Source organism: Corvus cornix, chromosome 24 (genome assembly GCF_000738735.6).
Source record: "Corvus cornix cornix isolate S_Up_H32 chromosome 24, ASM73873v5, whole genome shotgun sequence".
NCBI classification, from domain to species: domain Eukaryota; kingdom Metazoa; phylum Chordata; class Aves; order Passeriformes; family Corvidae; genus Corvus; species Corvus cornix.
The window spans coordinates 6,388,720-6,411,145 of NC_046353.1; the positions used below are offsets into that span (position 1 = coordinate 6,388,720).

A 22,426-nucleotide genomic window follows, 5' to 3' on the forward strand; every position below is an offset into this window, starting at 1 on the left:
ACAGCTATGGGTAAGATCTTGCTGTTGGAAGCAGCGTGGCAGGAGATTTCTGAAGAGAAAAAGCCCCCCAAAATGCAGCCAGCCTCACTAGCACGGTGCAAGGATAAATCCCTTTTTATACCTCTCAGCAATTTAATTTAAAATGATCTCATGAGGTGAAATGCCAGGCTATTAATACCTCCTGCACCATGAGACCATATTATAAGTGCATAAACGTTACAAAACAACCTGAAATTCGGCCAGGCTGTTAATAGACAGCATTACACAATTCCTGACACGGACAGATAATACTGTATTTCTCCTATGCAAATTTCTAACAGTGAATAGATTTTGAAAGCAGTTTACACCCACCACCCCTCAGATGCAACTCAGTAATTCTCTATTAGGTGCCAAGCTGTCACTTCCCATCACTCCAGCCCACTGCTATTCTCTGTTCTACCTTGGGAGCACAAAGGAGCCTCCAACTTGATTAAAATGCATGAGCCCTGTGTGAACCTATTTTTAAATCTCCCAACTAATACTGCTGTTGTATTAACAGCTTTCATTTATTTTACCATTAATACTGGCATTCTAGGGAAGTGCTGCAATGCTTTATCTTTTTGCATTTCAGCAGCAAAGCTCTTGCTCTCAAAGAGATTTTTCACCATATAAAGAAGTCCTGACACTGTGGGGATTTATCAGAAACCTTGCTTAGGAAAAGGAAGCAGTGAGAGACACAGAGGGCCTGAGTCACCTTATTTAGGCACAGATCTTGCTGTAGGTACACAAATAGCTAAATAGGTAGGGCTTTTCAGATGTGGTGGAAACAGAGCACTGACCCTACAACACACACAGAGTCTCAATTTTATGGCAGTTCTTCTCATGCTGCCACCAGCCCCTGTTTTCTTCCTGGTTTCATAGCACAGACATAGATAACAGCTCAGGGCTGAGATAACCAGTAACAGCTCAATAACCAATACCATTTTTATTTCCTGTGCTACATCCTTCCACAATTTCTGTTTTTCAGGAAGACCTCCTCTGGTTACAGCCTCTGGTCTGGTTGTGCCAGGGGACCACAGAGTAGGAGCAGGGAAAGCTGCAGGAGCAGCAGTGACACCACAAAAAAGCAGTGCTAAACCACTCCTGCATGTGGGAATTTCCCACTAGAACGCGCTCCAGGAAAACCTGGAAAGGATGCATTACCTGATTTTGCTTCTGCCTCTCACAAACGTAAAAATGAACCCTGCACGTCTGCCCTGCCCTCCCGAAAACATTCCAGGAAATGCTTAAACCCACAGAAGAACTAATTGCTGGCCATCAAAAGGATGTGCCATGCACAGCTTGTGCTCCCTCTCCAGCTGCACATTGTGCTGAACATCCCTGGATGATATATGGAGAGCTCAGAGGAGCACAGGATGTAAAAACCACACCTGTGTGGACACAGACCTGCTCCAACATAAAACTCCTCTCCAGAATGACTGAAAAATTAGTTCTGTCGAATCAGCAAATTACCAGGAGACAGAGAGCAGGGACATGGATCAGTCCTGCTGCTCCTACAGAAAATGAAAATAAAGAGCTTTCAGCAGAGTGAGGACTGCTCCTGTTTGCCCATTTCCCAGGGACCCCCACGGGAACTGAGCTCTCTGCAATCTATTTCGTGCCCAGTATTTTGTGTCACTGGCTCTGCAGAGCCCACAACACCAGAACCAATCCACCCAGAGCCACCACGTGTGAGCAACAGCAGATCCCAGCCACAAACAGGACCCAAGCTCCTTCCCAGCCGGAATTTTACAGAGACAGAGAAAAAACCCAGCTGCATAATTCTGCTTGCAAAAGTGTCAAGTACAGCAGCATGAAAGGCTGTAAATAATTCACTCAGTATTACAGGAAATGTTTTACAAATGAAAAGGTTGTAACCTCCTTTTGGCTACAAGGCTGGCAGATGCTGGAGGCATTCCTGCTCCTCTAAGTGCAGAACAAAATGCATCCTGTTTGTGAGAAACTCCTGGGTGTCAGCCCTCCCTGGAAAATGCTTCTGCCTGTATTCCTGAGGGAGGGATCACAGAGGAGCAAAGCCTGCACACTTGCAGAAATGCAGCTCAGGCTGACGAGCAGTTTCTGGTATTTTGATGACACAGCTGCTGCAATGCACAATGCAGAGCTAAGGGAAGGGGTAAATTTGATTTATTTATATTTACATAAATACATTCACACAATTGTTTAATCACACACACACGCAAACCAAAAATACGCATGCGGTGATTACAGATGACTCAAGAATGAATGTCTGATACAGTCTTAAAACAGTGACATCAGCCAAATCCAGTGGAAATAAAACATCTCCAAGCTCAAAGGAGAGCTCCATATGACTGAGTGCAGCTTCTGCCCCAGCACATGGAAGCAATTCCAAATAAAGTCTCTACAGCTTTAACTTCTTATCACTAAACATTTGGCAACAAACCAAATAAGCCTCAGTGAGGTCCTTCTACGCCTCCCCACCGGGTCAGCCAGCAGGAAGCACAAGGTGTTTTGTGTATAAAAGAAATCCAAGACTCACCTGTATGTTGCCAAAGTCCACGTTTTCGTAGTGGAAATGTGCACACTCAGCCATCTTCGGGAAGTGCCCCTTTGTAAAGGATAACCTGGAGCACACCAAGAGCACACCATCAGATGGATGCAGATCACTCAGCAGAGATAAACCACAGGTACTGATACAAAACAACAACAACTTTCTCATCCTAAAGCCAAGGGAACACAGGGATTTGTTGATGTGATGCACCAAAACAGGGGGAAAGGAACCGAGTGCGAAAGGAAAGCTGAAATGCCAAGTGGCTTTTCCACTGCAGCCCTACAGAGCCATGTGTGACATTCCAGCAGCACCACATCCCACTGCAGCCCTACAGAGCCATGTGTGACATTCCAGCAGCACCACATCCCACTGCAGCCCTACAGAGCCGTGTGTGACATTCCAGCAGCACCACATCCCACTGCAGCCCTACAGAGCCGTGTGTGACATTCCAGCAGCACCACATCCCGCAGGATTCCGGACACGGAGCAGGGACAAGCAGCTGCACCTCACAAATGCACACCCACAGCCTTACACGAGACACGAGGAAAGCAGAACTTTACCTGTGAAAGGCATCACAGCCCATCAGTCCCGGGGGGATGTATCTGAGGGTGCAGAACAAACTCTATTTATCCTTTGCCTTTTGAAAATTCAAAAGTCAGGCATAATTATTCCCAAGTGTCTCCAGTCACACTGGTGGCTGCCGGGGAGCTCCTCTGGCTCTGCAACATGCTCCTGCTTCTACTGAAGCTATTATAGACTCCTATAGATATTCCTGGTGGTGAGCCAATGAGATTGTCATTATCTAGCTCCCTCTTCCCACGGGAATACAAGTGGGAAGTGAGATGCAGCATCTGGCTGCTCAGCACTGGAACAAAGAGCCATTTCCCTCTCAGCGGAGCACTAGAGGAGTGAGCTGAAGGCTCAGATCCATCAATCTCGGGGAGTTCTGCTCCTCAAGTCAGCATTTTTAGCCAAGCAATATTGATTATTTCTGATCCCCATTGCTGCAAGCATAATGACTTGGTTTATAGTCTCTGGGAGACAAGCAGAGACAGAAATACAGCATGAGCCCACAGGAAAAAAAACAAACTGTGAGATCAGGGAAGAAAAAATATCCCTCAGAAGGGAAAACTGTGCAAAATCCATTCAAATGAAGTTACAGAGGGCAGAACGCAAAAAGAAAAGAGAAAAAAATATCAGATAAAAGATACATCTAAGCCACCCACTTGTCCTGGTTTAGCTTTCCAGAGCATAAGGAGACAGGGAAAATTATCTCATTTACACATTGCCTGGGCTTCTTTCGAGATTTTTCTCTATATATGTTCTATTGTGGGGTTTTTTTTAGTAATCACTTTCAGGAAGAATCACAAAAGAAAATTAAAAACACTGCAACAGTGAGGTTCAAAACTCTACCTAGATTTGTCTCTATGGCCAGAAAGAGGAGAGAGAGCCAGCAAAAGTTCTCATGCCCAGTTTTAGGTTCCATTAGCTCAAACTGCCTTTGTTCCACACGGATTTTGGTTGCACTGCTGAAGATCCACCATCACAAATTGTTGCTGAATGCCCTGCACTGCAGCACAACAGCTAAAACTCAGCACAGCAACCAGAAGCCCAGGAAAGACACGAAAAGCACCAAACTCTGCTCTTACTTTTTCACATTCTTCACTTTCATGCTGGCCGTGCTGCCGCAGGAGCGGAGCGGCAGCTCCCCCGGGATGTCCGGAATGTCGGCTCCTCTGGCCTGCAGGGAAGGAGACAGGAAAAGCACAGCAGTTAAAACAGGGCTGCAAGCTCTGGACTCTGCCTGCTGAGCAGGAGCCCCTCTGTTCTGCACGGGAGTACAAACCTCAGTGTGCTCAAGTTGAATTCTGCCTTTTAACCAGGGAAAACTGACCCCTGGGATGGGCATCAGGGAGGTGACAATCCCTTCCTGCCCCAAGCCTTGCTAACCCTTGCTATAACTGTGAAATCCAGTGTTTAATTCATTGCTACTTCGGCTTTCTAAAGCAGAGATTTTCAGAGGTGGGAGTGAAATAGATATTCACAAACTCCACACTTGGACTCCTCATTAAGTACCTGATTTCCAGATATCTGTGCATTTAGACTCAGGCAGAGGCACTGCAAAAAGCTGGATTGCTCACACAGTGGAAAACAAGTTAATGACAGAGCTGCTTATATGTGGGAGGTGAACTTCCAAAATAGATGTTTGAAGCTATTGGTTTAAGTGCTTGAGGATATTAAAATTCCTTAATCACTAAAATTCATTTACTTCTGTGAGGCCAGAACTCCAAACACCCTCCTTTCTGTTCTGTCATACCTTCCCATCCCTTCCTTCTTCCAGCTGCCTTTTCTAAGTCATGAGCTCTGCTGGGGTTGAATTCTCCATCACAAGGGACACAAACACTCGGCTCCACGGTTTTCTCCCACTGTGATCCAGAGGAATGAGGGGGTTCAGTGAGGCTTTTATGGAGAGAGCAGTGATCAAACAGCAAGATCAGCAGAGACTTCACAGAGCAGGAGGAGAAAAACAAACCCTAATCCTGGCCAGACACTGCCCATCAGCGATGTGGGTGACACCAGCTGAATGAGCTTCTTCTGCTTTATACAATGCACTAAAAACATGAATAATGTCGCAAAGAGTGAATGCTGAACCAAGAGGAAGAAGGGCACTTCAGTGTTACCTCCCTTACAGGCCTGGAACCAAAAGGCATTCCATCAAATCCCTTTCCTAACGACAGCAGCAAACAGGTGATTGTCCTGATGCTACATCAGTCCCAGTGGTTCTGAGCTGGTCCAGCAGCAGATCTGAACAGCTGGATCCATCCCAAAGCTGTGACTGACAACAGAACACAGCTGCACTCTGCAGTGTGAAATATGGAGAAATTGGTCTCCACCCCCAAAGCTTTACAGTTGGACCAGCACAACCCAAGCTGACAGCCCATGTGTGGGATGAACACCAGGACAATTTCTGTCACCCCTCCCTGAAGCTCCCATTTCACCCTGACATGGGTCACCTGTACCTGAGCTTCACATCACCAAGGACTGCAGTAAGTCCACGGCATTCTCCTGCTCGTTTTCATCAACCAGAGCAATGCCAGAGAGAAAGGGATTCATCCCACTGAACCCCAGACAGGCACAGGGGTGAGGCTGCAACAACGTTATCCATGTGAGGGTCCTGCTACAGTCACCAGGGACACTCTGGTACTTCGGGTCCATTCCCCTGCTTCAGACATGGGAGGAGAATCCTGGAGTGGTTCAGCTGGGAAGGGACATTAAAGCCCATCCAGTCGCATGGGCAGGGACACCTCCCACCATCCCAGGCTGCTCTCAGCCCCAGTGTCCAACCTGGCCTTGGGCACTGCCAGGGATCCAGGGGCAGCCACAGCTGCTCTGGGCACCCTGTGCCAGGGCCTGCCCACCCTCCCAGGGAACAGTTCCTTCCTAACATCCCATCCAACTCTGTCAGTTTAAATCCATTCCCCCTTGTCCTGTCACTCCAGGTCCTTGTCCACAGTCTCTCTCCATCCTCCTTCTCAGACCCTTCAAGCTCTGGAAGGCCACAATTAGGTCACCCTGAAGTTTCTCTTCTCCAGGCTGAACAATCCCAATTCTCTCAGCCTCTTCTCACAGCAGAGCTGGCTCCATCCCCCTGATCGATCATCCTGGTGCCTCCTCTGGACAAAGCCAAGCAGGAGCCCCCATTCCCCTGGACACAGGGCTCCAGGATGAGCCTGGCTCTGAGGAGATGAACACCCCGACACCTGCAGCCACCCACCAGCAGCTGCACCCATCCAGCTCCTGGTGTTTCCAGCACTGCCCTTGGAAAATCTGCTCTGAGAGAGCTCCACCCTTTGAGCACTGAATAAACCTGAGTCCAGGTCAGCCACTCTCCCAGCTGCACCTCCCACAGCCCTGACCCCACTGTCCCACAGCTCTGCACAACAGGCACAGCGGCTCAGCAGAGGAAAACACGAACAGTATTTGTACACTTAAATAGACCTACCCTGGGCTGACTGACTTACTGAGCACACAATCACTTCAGGATGTAATAAGACACTTGAGAGTCTCATTGTGAATTAAGAGGATCATCAATTTAATAAACCTTACAGGTCTTTTACATAAGAAAATAACTAATTACAAGAATAAATGTGTCATTCCAATAAGCTGCTTTTAGGCCAAGCTGGATGTGCTTGCTTAACTTTCTAAGGAACAGAATTTCTGTAGGAAGAAAAGTAATTTTTCTTCTCCATCAGCAGTAAGAGCTGGTGGGATACAAAAATGGATAAACAATCTGACAGAAAACGTGGGCTTCAAGCCAGTTTGCAGCAGTGGGCAGAGAGCTCCCTGGATCTGACTCAAAGCAGCGTAGGCAAAACTCACACCTCCAGGAGCCCGAAATGCCAGCACCTCTCTTGGAAAAGTTGTATTATCCTCTCCTTCCCAGTGGAGCTATGTCCAAATCGAGCTGGATCTCTGCCTCTCCCATTTCCTGCATCCAGTTAACTGGACAACAGTGAGATGCAAAGCAGTAATTAACTCCAAGGGCTTTTCCAATTAGACTTGAGCTCCATGCACTGTGCTGCAGAATAACGATCTCTCCAAGGCTCACAGGTGAGGCAAAAGCACAGAAAGGTGAGTAAGAGCACAGAACCTGTGCAAGCTCAAATCCTTATTAAGAGGTACCAACACCAGAAAGAAACTTGGTGAAGAGGCAGATACCAAAAAAGAAACTTACTGCAATTTTAGGAACTGTATTACTTCTAAATAGCCACAACTCCTTTCCATTCAAACCAGAGATACACAGCTACATAAAATAGACTTTATTCACTATTTTGCACCTGTTTTGATGCAAAACTTGGCATGCAGCATGCAGGTTACTCTCCCCTCGAAACACAAACAAAACCCTCCAAATGAGATTTGTCATCTTTTGTGCTTTGTGTCACAGTAATTTAATTTAAAAAATCATTTTGAAACAGTTGGATTATTTACATCTGAAAATTAGCTACCTGGCATCATCAGTGGCTTCTCACTTCCCTATTCTCTACGCATCGCTGTGCTGAGGAAACCTGGTAATTGCAGAGCAAATCTGTTTATGCAAATTGTTTAGCCCCATTTTCACAGCTGAGTGTTATGCTGTATCAATCTGCTCCGGTCCAAAACTTGGTAAACAAATTAGAGCTCAAACCAGAACTCAGTGAATTGATTTATCAGGAACCTCAGTCTCTTACCTTTGCAGGGAAGGCTTTGGAGCGACACCACTTCACCAGCTTGCCCTGAACCAAGGAATTCTCCTTCCTAAAGCTGCACTTGGATCAGTAGCAGTTGAGACAATATTGCAGAAACTCAGTATTTTGTCACAGACACCGGCAGGGATTGCCAGGCAGGGAGATCCCACTAAACCCTTCCTCCAGGGAGGAGGAAGAACGCCTGTCTGCCTGTCCAGCCCTCCCGTGGATCACAGGATCACAGAATCCTTCAGGGTGGGAAGGGCCTTTAAGATCAAGATCATTACTCACTGCCACCACTGTGTTCACCACTAAACCATGTCCTAAGGTTCCATATCTACACATTTTTTAACACTTCCAGGGACAGTGACTCCAGCCCTGACCTGGGCAGCTGTGCCAGAGCTGGACAGCCCTTTCCAGGAAGAAATTTTCCCCAATATCCACCCTGAGCCTCCCCTGGCCCAGCCTGAGGCCGTTCCCTCTCCTCCTGTCCCTGTTCCCTGGCAGCAGAGCCCGACCCCCCCGGCTGCCCCCTCCTGTCAGGGACTTGTGCAGAGCCACAAGGTCCCCCCTGAGCCTCCTTTGCTCCAGGCTGAGCCCCTTTCCCAGCTCCCTCAGCTGCTCCTGAGGCTCCAGCCCCTTCCCAGCTCCATTCCCTTCTCTGGATACATTCAAGTGTTGCTCCTAAACTCCCTGGGAATCCAAGAGCTCTCACAAATCAGGCTGTTTGGCTTTAAGCATCTGAAATTTCTAGTCTTTTTATTTATAGACATGATTTAGAAAACTTCAGCTTTGTGCTCTCTAGCACACAAAACCTTAGTCATAAATAATTTATATCTAACGATTCCACTGCATAATAAGAAAGGATTTTCTCCTAAAAAGTCTCCTTGCATTTATCAGAAAACATGTCAACCTGTCTCACTCACATGCAGAGACGTAACACAATCTGAAAATACAGGTAAAACCCAACACAACAGTCCAGTGAACACAACGTGATGAAGTTTCCACCTTGGTATCCTCCACAGGGGAGAATATTGAACCAGTGCAGAATCCACAGCCCTCCTCCTGCTGCCTCTGACTTACTCTGGGATGCACAAGAAACCCTGGAATCCCACCGTAATCCCACAGCTGGTTTTCCACAGGACAACAGAAAGACCCCTGAGGAGGCAGCACAGATACACCTCGGCAGGTGGCTGAATCCAGGTGGGATTTCTGAAAGCAGGAATTTAATCCAAGGTTATCAGGAAACAAGAATAACTATTAAACAGGCACTAACATTTATTCATCTTTCCACTGTCAGTCTCTCACCAAAACCAGTTTGGAGGGACCAGATTGCTCTGGATTCTGTCAGCACATGGCCGTGTTTCTAAAAACAGCAGAGCTGACTCTAAGTGCTGCCTGGTTTCCATGACAGTCTTTCCTTTACATCATCTTCATTTCCCCTCAATTTTCTTGGAGGGAAAAAAATACAAAGAGAGGAAAAAAACCCAAACACCCTTCAGAGCTCTCAAAAAACCCAAAGCTTTGTTTCAGTTTTACTTTTTTGCTGGAGAACAGCAGGGAACAGAAATGTTGTTTCAGGAGAAGTCATTGCTCTGTAGGAAGCAGTAATTTCTTCCCTTGGCACGAGGAGGAATGAAGAGGCCTGAAGTGGGAGCTCACATCCAAGGACATCAACAGCTACCCCAGATTCTGGGTACCAACTCACTACACAGCTGGCTCAGCATCCACTCCTTCAGAGAGTTTGCTCTGCAGCACTAAAAAGAAAGTGTCCCACAAAAATCCCTGCTCCCAGAGGTAGAAGGTGCCTGCAGCCCCGTCCTGCTCTCAGGAATCACTGCCCAGGAATTCGCCTGGAGCACAACGAAGGAAGAAATTTGGCCATCTCAGCTTCCACCGCACAGCCTTTAACACACTCCGGGGAGAGATGTTTCTCTCTGCTCTTCCTTCAGATGTTGCAACAACTACCCTGTTCTCCACAATAAAGAAGTCAACAAAGGAAAGGGAAAATGCTTCACTAAACTGCAAGTCACCATGTCCAAGCTGCTCCAATTAACTCCAAAGGAAAGGTCCCAATTCTGCAGCATTTATCCCTAAAAGGATTGAGATGTACTGAGCACATCAAGGCTACAACACTGTTTTGAATGGCAGAAATATGTGGGAATGGATGAAGAGACAACATTCACCCCAAAACGTCAGAGGTACAGGGGCAATATGATAGAAATGCAAACACTTGCCAAGTTCTTCATGTTACCACTTTCCATGGATTCATTTAGTGGAACCAAATTAAAATATAAAACAAATACAGCATGGCTCTGTCACGTTAGCACATTGCAGCTACATTTTTCAGAGCTGCTTAAGATATTGGACACATTTAAAACAAAGAAGCAACACCCAGCTCAGGCACCCAGGTCTGACAATGACATCTTAAACAAAAATATGTGCTTATTATACTACAGCAGCTTTACCAGAGAAGTTAAAAATAACATTAAATATCCCACTCCAATCCTGCACTTCTTAATTGACCAGGAAGGCTGTGGTCTCCCCATCCCTGGAAGTGTTCCAGGCCAGGCTGGATGGGGCTTGGAGCAGCCTGGCACAGTGGAAAGTGTCCCCACCCATGGCAGGGGGTAGAACTTGATGGGCTTTAAGGTTCCTTCCAACATAAACCATCCTGTGATTCTGTGATTTTAAGGATTAATCCTGTGCTGTTCATGTTCTCATCAGCAGAGTGCAGCACAGGCACATTCAATAACACCCAGCACAAGGATGTTTTTCAGAGTGAGAAACACTGGAACCTTTTAAATTTTGTAAATTTTTTTTCAATTAAAGTCATCACTTAGCTCCTTCCTTAGTGCAAACATCCTTTCTGGCTGGAGGGGTGCTTTTGGTGCAGAGCTCAAGGCCAGGATGGCTCAAGTAATTAGGGGCAGTACTGACTTTTTAATTTAGATCTCAGTCTGGGGATTGTGGAATGTGGAGAAACACTCACCCAGCCAGAGATGCCTTTAAAATCTCATGGCAACTGAGATAACAGGATAGAGGACAGGAGTGAAAAAATGACAAGTGCTTACAGGGGAAACTTTGAACATTGGCAATGCACATTCTTAATCCCATATCTAAGAAATCTGCATTCAATAAAGACATTTCAATGTGTATCATTTTGTGAGCTTAGAACTTTTAATTCCGTTTTCCACGTTCCCAATTCCGAATTGCTCCAACTGCATGGCATGTATAAAAGGGAATTCTCTTTTTTTTTAAAGGACCGCACAGAATGTGCTTTTTCTACTCCCAGCATCTGCACTAAAAGGGGAGGGGGGGGGATAAGAAAAAGCTAAACAAAAAAACCCCAACACTTTAAAGCATTGCCATGAGCTGGCAAATTCAGGGAAACCTCTCATTCCTAAGACTTTGCATCACACAGGAGTTAGCCCAGGGCATCCATTTACCATAGTTTAAAGGATCAGCCTGGAATGAGCAAAGAACAAACTCTTAACTATTTGTCTACTGTGTTTTCAAATAAAGATCTGCAGCTCATGGATATGCAGTAAAACCTCCAGCTCCCATATGAAACCACTGAAGTGGAATCCAAGACATCAAACAAGCAGCTTGGCAGCTCTGAGCACCTCCTTTGGCACTGCCACTGTCACTGTGACCAACATTCACCTCTGCACAGCAGCTTGACTTTGTGCCATGGCAACATTTCCCCAGTGAGCCTCAAAGACATACACGGATTTTGGATTTTTGCTGATTCTCTGCATGTGAATCCAATGCACCCAAGGGGTGCTGGTGATTCCCAGCCAAACAGTCCCACACTTGTGTTTTCCTTCACAGAATCCACAGTTTTAGGGGCTAAAACAGATGCAACCAAGCACAAGTGAATGGTCAGCTACTGAGGGCAGCATTAGCATGATAACTCCCCAACAGCCCTGAGTTTGGATCTGACATTCCCATAGTGAAGCCTGATTTCCATTCCCAAAGCCCCGGGCCCAGGAGCTGCAGGGTACAGTACACAGCCTCACACAATGGCAGAGTGCCTCAGGAATGTACTTTCTTTAAGAACAAAAATCCCACATATGATATGCGTGGGAAAGGCAGCCAGGGTTAGAGTCCTGCTTCCGTACAGCCTACAAAATAAACTACAGAGAAAAGCCACAGAAAATAGAACATCCAACGAGAACAATACTTTTGATTCCACTTTCTTGATGGTAAAAAAAGACCCCAAAGATCCCAGCTACTGCTTGATGCACAGAGGGAGGAGGGGTTCCTAATTATGGCTTGGATATAAAAGGACAATTTGGACCTTTGGGTTGTTATGGTGGAAAGCAATTTCTCATCATACAAAACCCAACAGAGATGGATTCAGGCTCAAACAAGGAAATCCCACTCTGGTAAGTCCCCTGGCCACAGCCAGTGATTATGCAAATAACAGAGTGATATTATGTTATAGGTATAAATCGGATTAGCAACTCAGGAGTTGTCCCAGTGCAGCAGCAGCAAGATGGGGAAGGTGGAAAAAACGCAGCCTGACGTTCAACCCCAGCATCTGAGTCAGTACAATTAACAGGAATTCATATTTCTGTGTGTTAAGCCAACGTGGGCTCAGCTTTTGTTTACAGAAAAGAGCTGTCTCCAATGGCATGAGCACAAAACTGGGATCCCCTGCACTCCCTGCCCAAAGCCCTGGAACAACACAGCAATGTGAGGAATGTGTCTGCCTGCAGCATGCAATTTACACCATCCACTGTCCATAAACTTCTGACCAGCACAACAAAGAGTGGCTTCATTAACTCTGTCCAAGGGTGTGGGGAAAGCTCAGCCTGGGATCACACACCAGGCTGCACAAACTGGGCAGGACTCCTCAGTCCTGCCTTCCCACCAGGAAAGGTGACACATGCTGGAAATGTGAGGTGACACTGCTCTCCAGAAATGACCTGGTGACACTCAGGTGAGGTCAGAACAGGACACTTGATGCGACAAGAGCTGGGAAAGTGAATAAAGACCATGGAGCTGCTGCCAGGGCTGGAGCCCCTCTGCTCTGGAGCCAGGCTGGGAGAGCTGGGGGTGCTCACCTGGAGAGGAGAAGGCTCCAGAGACACCTCAGAGCCCCTTGCAGGGCCTAAAGGGGCTCCAGGAGAGCTGGAGAGGGACTGGGGACAAGGGCTGGAGGGACAAGACACAGGGAATGGCTTCCCAGTGCCAGAGGGCAGGGCTGGATGGGATATTGGGATGGAATTGTTGCCTGGGAGGGTGGGCAGGCCCTGGCACAGGGTGCCCAGAGCAGCTGGGGCTGCCCCTGGATCCCTGGCAGTGCCCAAGGCCAGGTTGGACACTGGGGCTGGGAGCAGCCTGGGACAGTGGGAGGTGTCCCTGCCCATGGCCGGGGTGGGACTGGATGGGCTTTGAGGCCCATCCCAACCAAATCCATTCTGGAATTCTACAATGACCTCTTCCCCACATCCCCAAGCACATGAACTCTGCAGAAACCAACGGTGAGAACCTTCATCCACCAAGGATGTTTTCTTGCATTCATAAAGTTGTTAGCTAAGAATTAGGAATTTTTCCCCCCTATAGGTCAATATTTATGGAGAAAAAGAAACAACCCAGAGACTGAGACATAAAAACACATGCACTGAGAAATTAAACCCAAACAAATTAAGAAGCCATTGCTACATGGGAGTGCACCTGAGACACACCAGATGATCTGTGCAGACCAGCCCAGGAGCAGCCAGGGCAGCACATACAAAGCCAGGGAAATGCTGTGCCACAGCAAGAATCCACAGTTAAACCCTGAATTCTGCATCCACACCACAGAGCAGCTTCAGGTGCTTTCAGGCTGCAAATATTTGGTTGCAGTACAAGACACAGAGCAATACAAGAACAAGCAGACCCTAAAATTTCTTTAGCAGTTAGTGAAACAAGAGGCTCACCAGGAGCACTGCGGGCCTGAGGCCGGGTTTGTGATAGCCTGGTTTGAAGAGGCACAGCCGGTCTTTTGAACTCCCACCCCAATCCTTCAGCCCCAAGCCACTCTCTCCTCCCTCCCCTCATTGCAGCTGTAACTGGTTCAGTGGTGCAGTACCAGTCCCTGAAACAATCCAGATTAAAAGAGCAAAGCTGAACTTCCTTTGGGGGGTTACTCCTGAATGAGATTAATTCAGTGATTCACTTCCCAACTCTTCCTCCCTGGCAGTGTCCAAGGCCAGGCTGGACATTGAGGCTTGGAACAACCTCGGATAGTGGAAGGTGTCCCTGCCCATGGTAGGGGTGGGACTGGATGATCTCTAAGGTGCCTTCCAACCCAAACATTCCATGATTCCATGAATAATCTGTGCCCTGGCAACCACGGTATTTGATCAAATCCCAAAAAACATCGTGCAGCCTTACGCCAACACAGCACTGACCAATACTGTGCAGCAAGGCAGAAATGTAGGGAATGCTCTAAATAAAAAAGTAAGGCTAAAGATTACCAACATCTTCAGGGAATAATTCATCACCTTATAATTAAGAAGGCTGAATCATGGCAAAAAAAATTAATGCCTACAACCTTCAGAAAGACAAACTCTGACATGATTTGTTTGTCCCTTGGGCTTAAAATGGGGTGGGGAATGGAAGGGGATGCATAACCAAACTATTGATAATCCTTCAAAAACTGTTCCATCTTTTCCCTGCACTATGGTAACTAAGAAGACCTAGACACTTATTAAAAAAAAAAAGCCAGTAAAAATAACCACTTATAAATAAGAGACTTCTTTCCCTTCCTAGATGTTCCACCTTATTTTTAAGCAGCTGTGAGTAGGGAAAAGTGATTGACAGTAAATAAATTGTAAGTTTTATCCCCCAAATAAAATAAGTACATTTCAAACAACTGTGGCATTTCCTGTAATCTGACAACAAAGCAGGCACAGAAAGAGATCAGCTTTGGAACAGCCTGGGAGGGAAAGAGGTGGAGGGGTCATGACAGTGTAATCCTGACTCCAGAGCTCAGGGGAGGAAAGAACCTGGAGTAGCTACAACAGCATCCCCAGCACCATGGGAACAGCAGCACCAGCAAGAGCAGCCTGGCTGAGGCAGAATTAGGAAAGAAATGCCAGACAGGATGCATTAAAATTGGTGATCATGGTGCACAACAAACTGCACTGATCCAGCCTTAGCAAATCCTAAATCATTCCTTCATTTTGTTGTACATAAACAGACTTTCAAACAGGTATTTACAAAATATAATTTGGATCTCCTGGCTCAACACAGCAATGCCAGAGTGCACACACTGTACAGGCTGTAAATGTAACCAGAAACTATTGCTGCTCTTGCCTATGAAAACTAAATGATTGCTATGAATTAATACTTCCTGCCAAAAATACAGTAACCATTCTGGACTAATTGAACTTATTTAATTGGCAAACCCAAATGGAAGCCAATGTGCCAATTAAGTGATTGCCCCAATTTCTGAAGATTCTCAGGGACAAGCTCCGTGCTGGGAGTCAGCCTGTGAAATGAAAAGGCCCCTCTAACCAAGAGGCAGAGAAAGAACCTCACACAGCAACAGAAACCCTTGCCAAAAGCTTAACAAGGGAAAAAACGCTCGATTCATGCAGCAATAACAAGGAAAGGCAAGTTATGTGGATTGAAAAGGAAACACAGGTTACTGGTGCAACGCCAGATCAGAACTGCTTTGATCAAAATATTATTGTACCTGAAGCCTGCCTGGTGTGCTGGCCTGTCCCAAAACATTTGTGTCAGATCAGTGCCTGTGTTGTCCACACTCCCTGGATTTCCATCCCGTCCTTACCTCTGCTACACCCATTCCCCAGCCTGAGCTGCAGCAATTCACATGGAAATGCTGTGCTGGACACAGAAGACACGCTGCAGTTTCTGCAAGATCAGCAAGTCCTGACTCACTAATCCAGGCAAGTCAAGAGCCTGAGGACCTTCACAGCACAAAACCAACCTCCAGACTTACAGGTAACATAGGGAACATTTTCCGTAGCATTTAAGAAAGGCAGTGACCCCTCAGACTTAGAGCCAGAAGCCAAATGCTGGAGCAGTTAGGTGGAGAACCATCTAAGCCGGGCTCAGAGCCTGCCAGGGCTCATGGAGAATTTGGACAATGCTCACAGAACAGGGTGGGATTGCTGGGATTCTTGGCCCTCCTGTGCAGGGCCAGAAGTTGGACTCAATGACTTGTGGGTCCCTTCCAGCTCAGGAGATTCCATGATTCTAAAGTCCATTTCTACTGAATTGTCCAAGCCCTTCAAAAATAGCAGAAAAAACCCCAAAATTTCAGCTTCATATCTCCCAAAACTTCCCCTTGCACCTGAGAGGTTAAAACTTTACACTTTTAAAAAGAACTTGCATCTGGGCAGTCAGAGTTCAAAAGCACTTTTTCCCCCAAGAAACTTCCTCCATGCTGGGGAAGCCATCTGAGAACAGGAGGAGTCTGACAAAACTCTGACAGTGACTTCAGAGCTCCCAACCACACCTCAGCTGTAAAACTGCGGCCTTGGTTCATACACGTACAAAGCATGAAAAGGCACAGGAAAAAAAATCCAAAATGTCAATTTTAACATGTTTAAGGGTATTATATCTACATAGCTCAGAAGCTAAAATTAGATCATTTCAGTAAAAATTTGGAAATCACTACAGCTGACAGGGCCAAGCAAATGGGTTCTCCACGTTCCCTTTTTATTCAGATTTTGCCACAACTCCTGGAAGTATTCATGTTAGCCTGCATCAGAAACAGGCCTGATGTTTTGTGAATTAAAAACCAACCAATGAACCAACACTAATTTAAAAAGAAGCCCCTTGTATTCTATTTTTGGCATCTATTCTTGCAGAATCCCCACTCAAGACCTGGGGCAGAACTGGCTGAGTGCTGCACAAAGAATGAGAAATAAACGCTAAGGACATAAAAATCTTTCTTTAAACCCCTACAATGCCCTAATCTCTGCACACATTCATAATTGCATTTAAAAATAGTTTTCTCCTCACTCATGTCCCAGATTTAACAGTGATATATTGAGGCCTCATTAAAAAGCCTTTATTACCTTCACAAGCCACGGTACTTTCCCTACCTGGTACCAAATGCTGAAAATACTACAGATCTCAGAATCCCTCTGACCTAAGAACTAAGATTCTTCCAGGACCTCATAGGACAGGCTCCAACCCCTGTGCCTTTCTAAAGTTTGCATTTTTCCTAAGAAAATTCCATCAGCATAAGCCTAAAATGGTGATGGGTACCAGCTGCAGCTGCTGCCTTCTTGTGCACTTGTCAAATTCACAGATTCAGGAGACTTTTCCAATTGTAATTTAGGGGTTCCCCTTTTCCAGGCAAACTGGTTCTACACCAGTAACAGCTGACTCCAGCTGTCACCTCATGACCCTGTTATGGACAACAGAACTCCCAGATCCCGTGAGATCCCAGCCAGAGGTGCCACAGGGGGGAATAAACCTTCCATGGGCTTAGAAACTCATGTTCTGAAGGCTTCCAGAGCTGAAAGAATTGGAAAAGCGCAGGAAAAGTGACTCTTTCAGAAGCACATAGAGAATCACTGAAAGGCTTGAGCTGAAGGGACCTTAAAGATCATCCAGTTCCACCCCTGCCATGGGCAGGGACACCTCCCACTGTCCCAGGCTGCTCCAAGCCCCAATGCCCAGCCTGGCCTTGGGCACTGCCAGGGATCCAGGGGCAGCCCCAGCTGCTCTGGGCACCCTGTGCCAGGGCCTGCCCACCCTCCCAGGCAACAATTCCTGCCCAATCTCCCATCCAGCCCTGCCCTCTGGCACTGGGAAGCCATTCCCTGGGTCCTGTCCCTCCAGCCCTTGTCCCCAGTCCCTCTGCAGCTCTCCTGGAGCCCCTTTAGGCCCTGCAAGGGGCTCTGAGCTCTCCCTGGAGCCTTCTCCTCTCCAGGTGAGCATCCCCAGCTCTCCCAGCTGGCTCCAGAGCAGAGGGGCTCCAGCCCTGGCAGCAGCTCCATGGCCTCTCCAGATTCATTCCAGCAGCTCCCGTCCTTGTTGGAGTGTATTCCCCTGAGCTCCAGTGTCAGGTGAAGGCAGCTTCACGTGGCACCTTTCTGTGTCAGCACAGTTGCAATGGGTGCATAAATGAAGATTTTTGTATTTATCTCAGCATTTTTATCCTGCTTCCCCACAAAATTCAGCCAGGTAGAAGACAAAGGCAGCAGGCACAGAGGGTCTGTAAGCACAGCAGCCTGACGGGGGGAGAGCTGCTGGCTCAGTGCTTTTACACACTGCAACTTCCTGGACTCACGGAGAGGTGATGGGAGGAACTCAGGAGGTCAGTAACGTGTGGTAAATAATATTAAGCACAAATATCAATTTATGCCAAAGTTAATGCAGACTGAGGACAGCTGTTTTGTAGGCTCATCTGAGAAATATTATATAAAGGCTCTTTCACAACTTCATTTCTTGTAACTTAGAGCACTCAACAGGGCCTGACAAGGAAAAGATACCCCTTTCCTTTAAAATAACATTACTGTCTCAGAGAAATGTTAGAAAATCCATAAACTGCAATTTTCCTTGGCTCACACAGGGCTTTTCAGCCCCAGAACTCAGAAGTGTTCTATGAAGAACATCAGTATCATCAACTGCATTTTCTTAAGTGGAGCAGAGGCAGAAATCCCGGGATGTGTGAAGGTTACCCAGCAGGTGCAGCACAGTGGGAATTGGGGCTGAAACAGCCAGAAAAAAATGTGCCTGATACACCCAAATTCTAAAAATACAGAGCATGAGCCGGGGGGGGGGGGGGGAATACAAAATACAGCAATGCTTGAGGAGCACACAGGCAGTTGCCACATCACCCAGCTCCTGGGAGCCCTGTCCAGCCAGGGCTGCCTCCCCTTCTGCCTGGACCTCACCTCCAACACAGAACTGCACCAGAAACACTGAGGACGAGGTGTCCCTGGATCCCTGGAAGTGTCCAAGGCCAGGCTGGGTGGAGCTTGGAGCAACCTGGGATAGTGGAAGGTGTCCCTGCCCATGGCAGGGGGGTGGCAGTGGATGAGCTTTAAAGTCTCTTCCAACCCAAACCATCCCACAGTTCTGGGATTTCCCCTAAATAAATAAGGTCTCCAACACAAAATCACTTGTCCTCCTGCTAAACCACAAACACAAAACAAGCAGTGTTAAAAAGCAGGTGGAAGTATAAATAAACTAAAGAAGACAGGAGGGAAGAAGGACTGAACCTACTCAGGTGCCCAGAATGAACTGGCAATGACAGAAACATTAAAAGTAAGAATTTCTGTCACCTTACACTTACAGTATAGGAGGACATTCAACCTCCACACATTTAGAAAGACCTTCAGTTTATTTCTTGTTAAGAAAAAGCTCTGGAAACAAAGCACTTACATAAATTAATAATAAGCACTTTGAAAAATATTGTGGATAAAAGCGGGGAGGAAGAGTAGGGATGACTCATTCATGTAACTGTGAATGCATAAATTGACTTTTCCCAATAAAAGCACGTACCAAGGCAGAGTTCAGGAGACAAGTGCCAGGTGAGTGCCCAGCTGCCCGCAGTGTCCCTCGGCTCCCTTTGCTCACCCAGCAGAAGGTGAAATTCATGCAAGGTGACAACGCCTGGTGCCTGTCAGGGCTCCAGCAGCAGCCAGGGGAACCAATGGAGAGAGCAACTTCTCCAGCCCTGCAGCCTCCATTCCCTGGGGGCTGGGGCTTCAAGCAGCAATAAACCTAAAAACTGCATCTGCAATGGCCACTAAGCAAAACTGAGATGTACTGTGGCACTCTGAGACAGTCACACAGCATGGAAGGAGCAATCTCTGGGACAAGGCTGAACCAGAGGCTGCTAAAAATGCAAAGTGAAGGAATAGAGTGAAGGGAGAAATCTCAGACTTAAAATGATCAGGAAAAAGGCAGAATATTGAAGATATGCTGGTTAAACAGAGAAGAACAGTGACAGTGCTGAACAAGGTCCTGCAAATATTTACATCTAAATACTGCCCCTGACTGGAGGTAAGGCAGAGGTTGAAAGTGGAAATTTGATTCGCTCAACAGAGTAAACACAAGCAAGTGAGATTTTCCCCCTCCTCTTTAAACTGTGTTCAGAGGACCCTGAGGTCAAACCAACACTGTGAGCACAAATCCAGCCACTCTAAATACAGGTTCAATAGCTTTACTGTCCCTCATCACACCAAGTCCCTGTGCAGTAATTCCAGCTGGGAATTCCCCTGTTTATCATCCTCTCAATCTCTTCTCCACTAGACCAGTCAGTTTTGGCATTGCTGGCACAGAGCTGTGTGCCAGCAAATGTGTTCTAAAACCTGAATTAATGAGAGTAACATGATGCAGGATAAAATAAACACTGAACAGTGTCCATGAGCACAACAGCCTCAAGCAGGTGAACATTCCCTTCACTGCAAATCAACCAGGACAAAACAAATGAGATATGCCAGGAAACCTGTGTCACAGGTGAGGACACTGAATTACAGCCTGCCAGCTCTGAGACACAGCTGGGGGTCACAGACAGCAGAGAGGTGTCACACAGCGACTCCCACCAGACTCCAGGGTGTGGGAAGCTCCGAGCTGGGAGCAGGTGCTGCTGCCTGAGCAGTGCTGATGGGAACAGACAGTGCTCCCAACCGGGGCCAAGGTGGAGAGAAGGCAGAAACAGCCTCACACAAGGAGGAAAAAAAATTACAAAGTGAAAACTGCAAAAATTGACAGGCTGGGAGAGCTGGGGGTGTTCACCTGGAGAAGGGAAGGATCCAGGGAGAGCTCAGAGCCCCTGTCAGTGCCTAAAGGGGGCTTGTAAATAGGAGGGTGAGAGACTTTACACAGGCAGAGGGTGACGGGGGGGGGATGGCTTCCCACTGCCAAGTGCAGGGCTAGATGGGATATTGGGAAGAAATTCCTCCCTGTGAGGGTGGAGAGGCCCTGGCACAGGGTGCCCAGAGAAGCTGTGGCTGCAAAAACCCCCATGTATCTTAAGGTAATCCAGGTGTCTGAGGCCCACTGCCCACCTGAGTGCCTTCTGTGAGATGAGAACAGCACCTTTGCGTGTGCTTTTCTGCAGCTCTGGTCCCTCTGATGGCAGGTTTGCTCTCAGGCTGAGGTTTTATTTATGTAGACTTAGCCAGCATTTTGCTAAAATCTCATTCCTCCACAATGCTACATGCTTCAAAGAGCATGTTTTTACAAGAAGTTCCCTTCATGCTCAGAAGTCTTGCTGAAAAAGAGGTTAATGCAGACTGAAAATCGTTGTGACATTATGGACCTTTTAATTGGTTACGAGACCTGCTTTGGGGCACGCATTAATAGAGCAGAAGCGTTGTGAAAGCTCCTTCCCTCTCCTTGACAAACTGCCAGAGGAAGGGAAGCATTTTGGCCTTGTTCAAAGTACTGTGCAATCCATTAAAAAAGCTGAAACTCAGGGAGTATAAATGGAGTAGAGGAGCAGAGTGTTCAGAATGGTGAATAATGGGAGGAGGAGATGTAAGCCAGGTGTTTTACCATGGCGCTGAGCGTCTCCTCCCAGTCCGGCCTCTCCCTGGGATGGATGCTCCTCTGCAGCTCTGGAACAAAGTCATCTTCTTCTGTGTGGACAGAGGACTTCATCATTCTGGAAAGGAGGACAGAAGTTGGACATTCAGTGACAATTCCTAGGTAATTTCACACCCAGTCTGTTACAGTGCTCAGTTATGTGACGGCATAAAACGATTTTCACAGCCAGGACTCCTGAGTTTCCCCCACTTCCTCATTATACAAGCAGGACAAGAGTGTAAATCTGATGGAGAGAAGTCTGCACTTCCTAACCAATCAGTGGATAATTTTGTTTAATCACTGCACAATTTGCAAGTCTCACAACACAGAAAAATGCAGAGGACTAATTTTCAGTCCACTTCAGAAAAATGGTTCCTATTGCCCAGGCAAACAGCAAGAGAAACACACACTTGTAAGGAGAAATACGCACATTTGATTCCTCCTCCTGGAGGTTTTGCCTGAAATGGGGAAAACAGTTTTCAAATCTTAGTCTGACTCCACATCCCAAGGCCTGATCCATCAGCTCTCATCTCATCCCTTCCTGATCCTATCTGAAGAGTGAGCACCTCAAATCAGCCTGATGTGACCAAGTGAAGCTTTTCTTCAGATAAGGAGCCATCTTCCAAATACCCTGTGAAGGTTATTCCAAGGCTGCACAGAGATCAGAGGCTCAAAATGAAAACTGAGAAGGAATTCATAAAAGCTCCTCAGCCCCTCCACATGACAGCACTCTGCAAATATGAATTCTTTTTTCACTTTGTTTGTATAAATGTGCCTTTGCAGAGATCATGGCGTAGACTTGAAGTACCAAAGGCCTGTTCATAGTCTGGTATCACCCATTCCAGTTTCATTAAATGTGATATTCAGGCAGGCTTTTATTCCCTTAATAGATCACCACTTATTTATTTAGGATAAGCATTTTGATAACCAGCAGTGCAAAGGCATGGGCAGCAAGGGCTGGTTTCTAACCCTGCTGATTTATGCACCACTTGACTGAAACACGCCTGGTGAAAGCCAGTTAATGAAACTCCTTTGCTTCAGATCCAAGATTTGAAGTTCTGAAACCCCAACATGCTGCTTGACACTGGGCCAAAGCACTTAACTCTGCTTTGTTCTCTCCAAGAGGGTTAAGGATGAA

At 46.8% G+C, this 22,426-nt stretch overlaps 1 protein-coding gene across 1 annotated transcript in view; it reads right to left on the reverse strand.

The window, feature by feature from the left end:
• ARHGAP32 (Rho GTPase activating protein 32) overlaps nucleotides 1–22,426 on the reverse strand; it is a 176,336-nt gene that overhangs the window by 127,515 nt on the left and 26,395 nt on the right. The window contains 4 exon segments of the mRNA XM_039565052.1: nucleotides 2,537–2,621; nucleotides 3,109–3,150; nucleotides 4,198–4,289; nucleotides 21,259–21,367. Coding sequence (XP_039420986.1) covers nucleotides 2,537–2,621; nucleotides 3,109–3,150; nucleotides 4,198–4,289; nucleotides 21,259–21,366 — 327 coding nt within the window. The 5' untranslated portion in view covers nucleotide 21,367.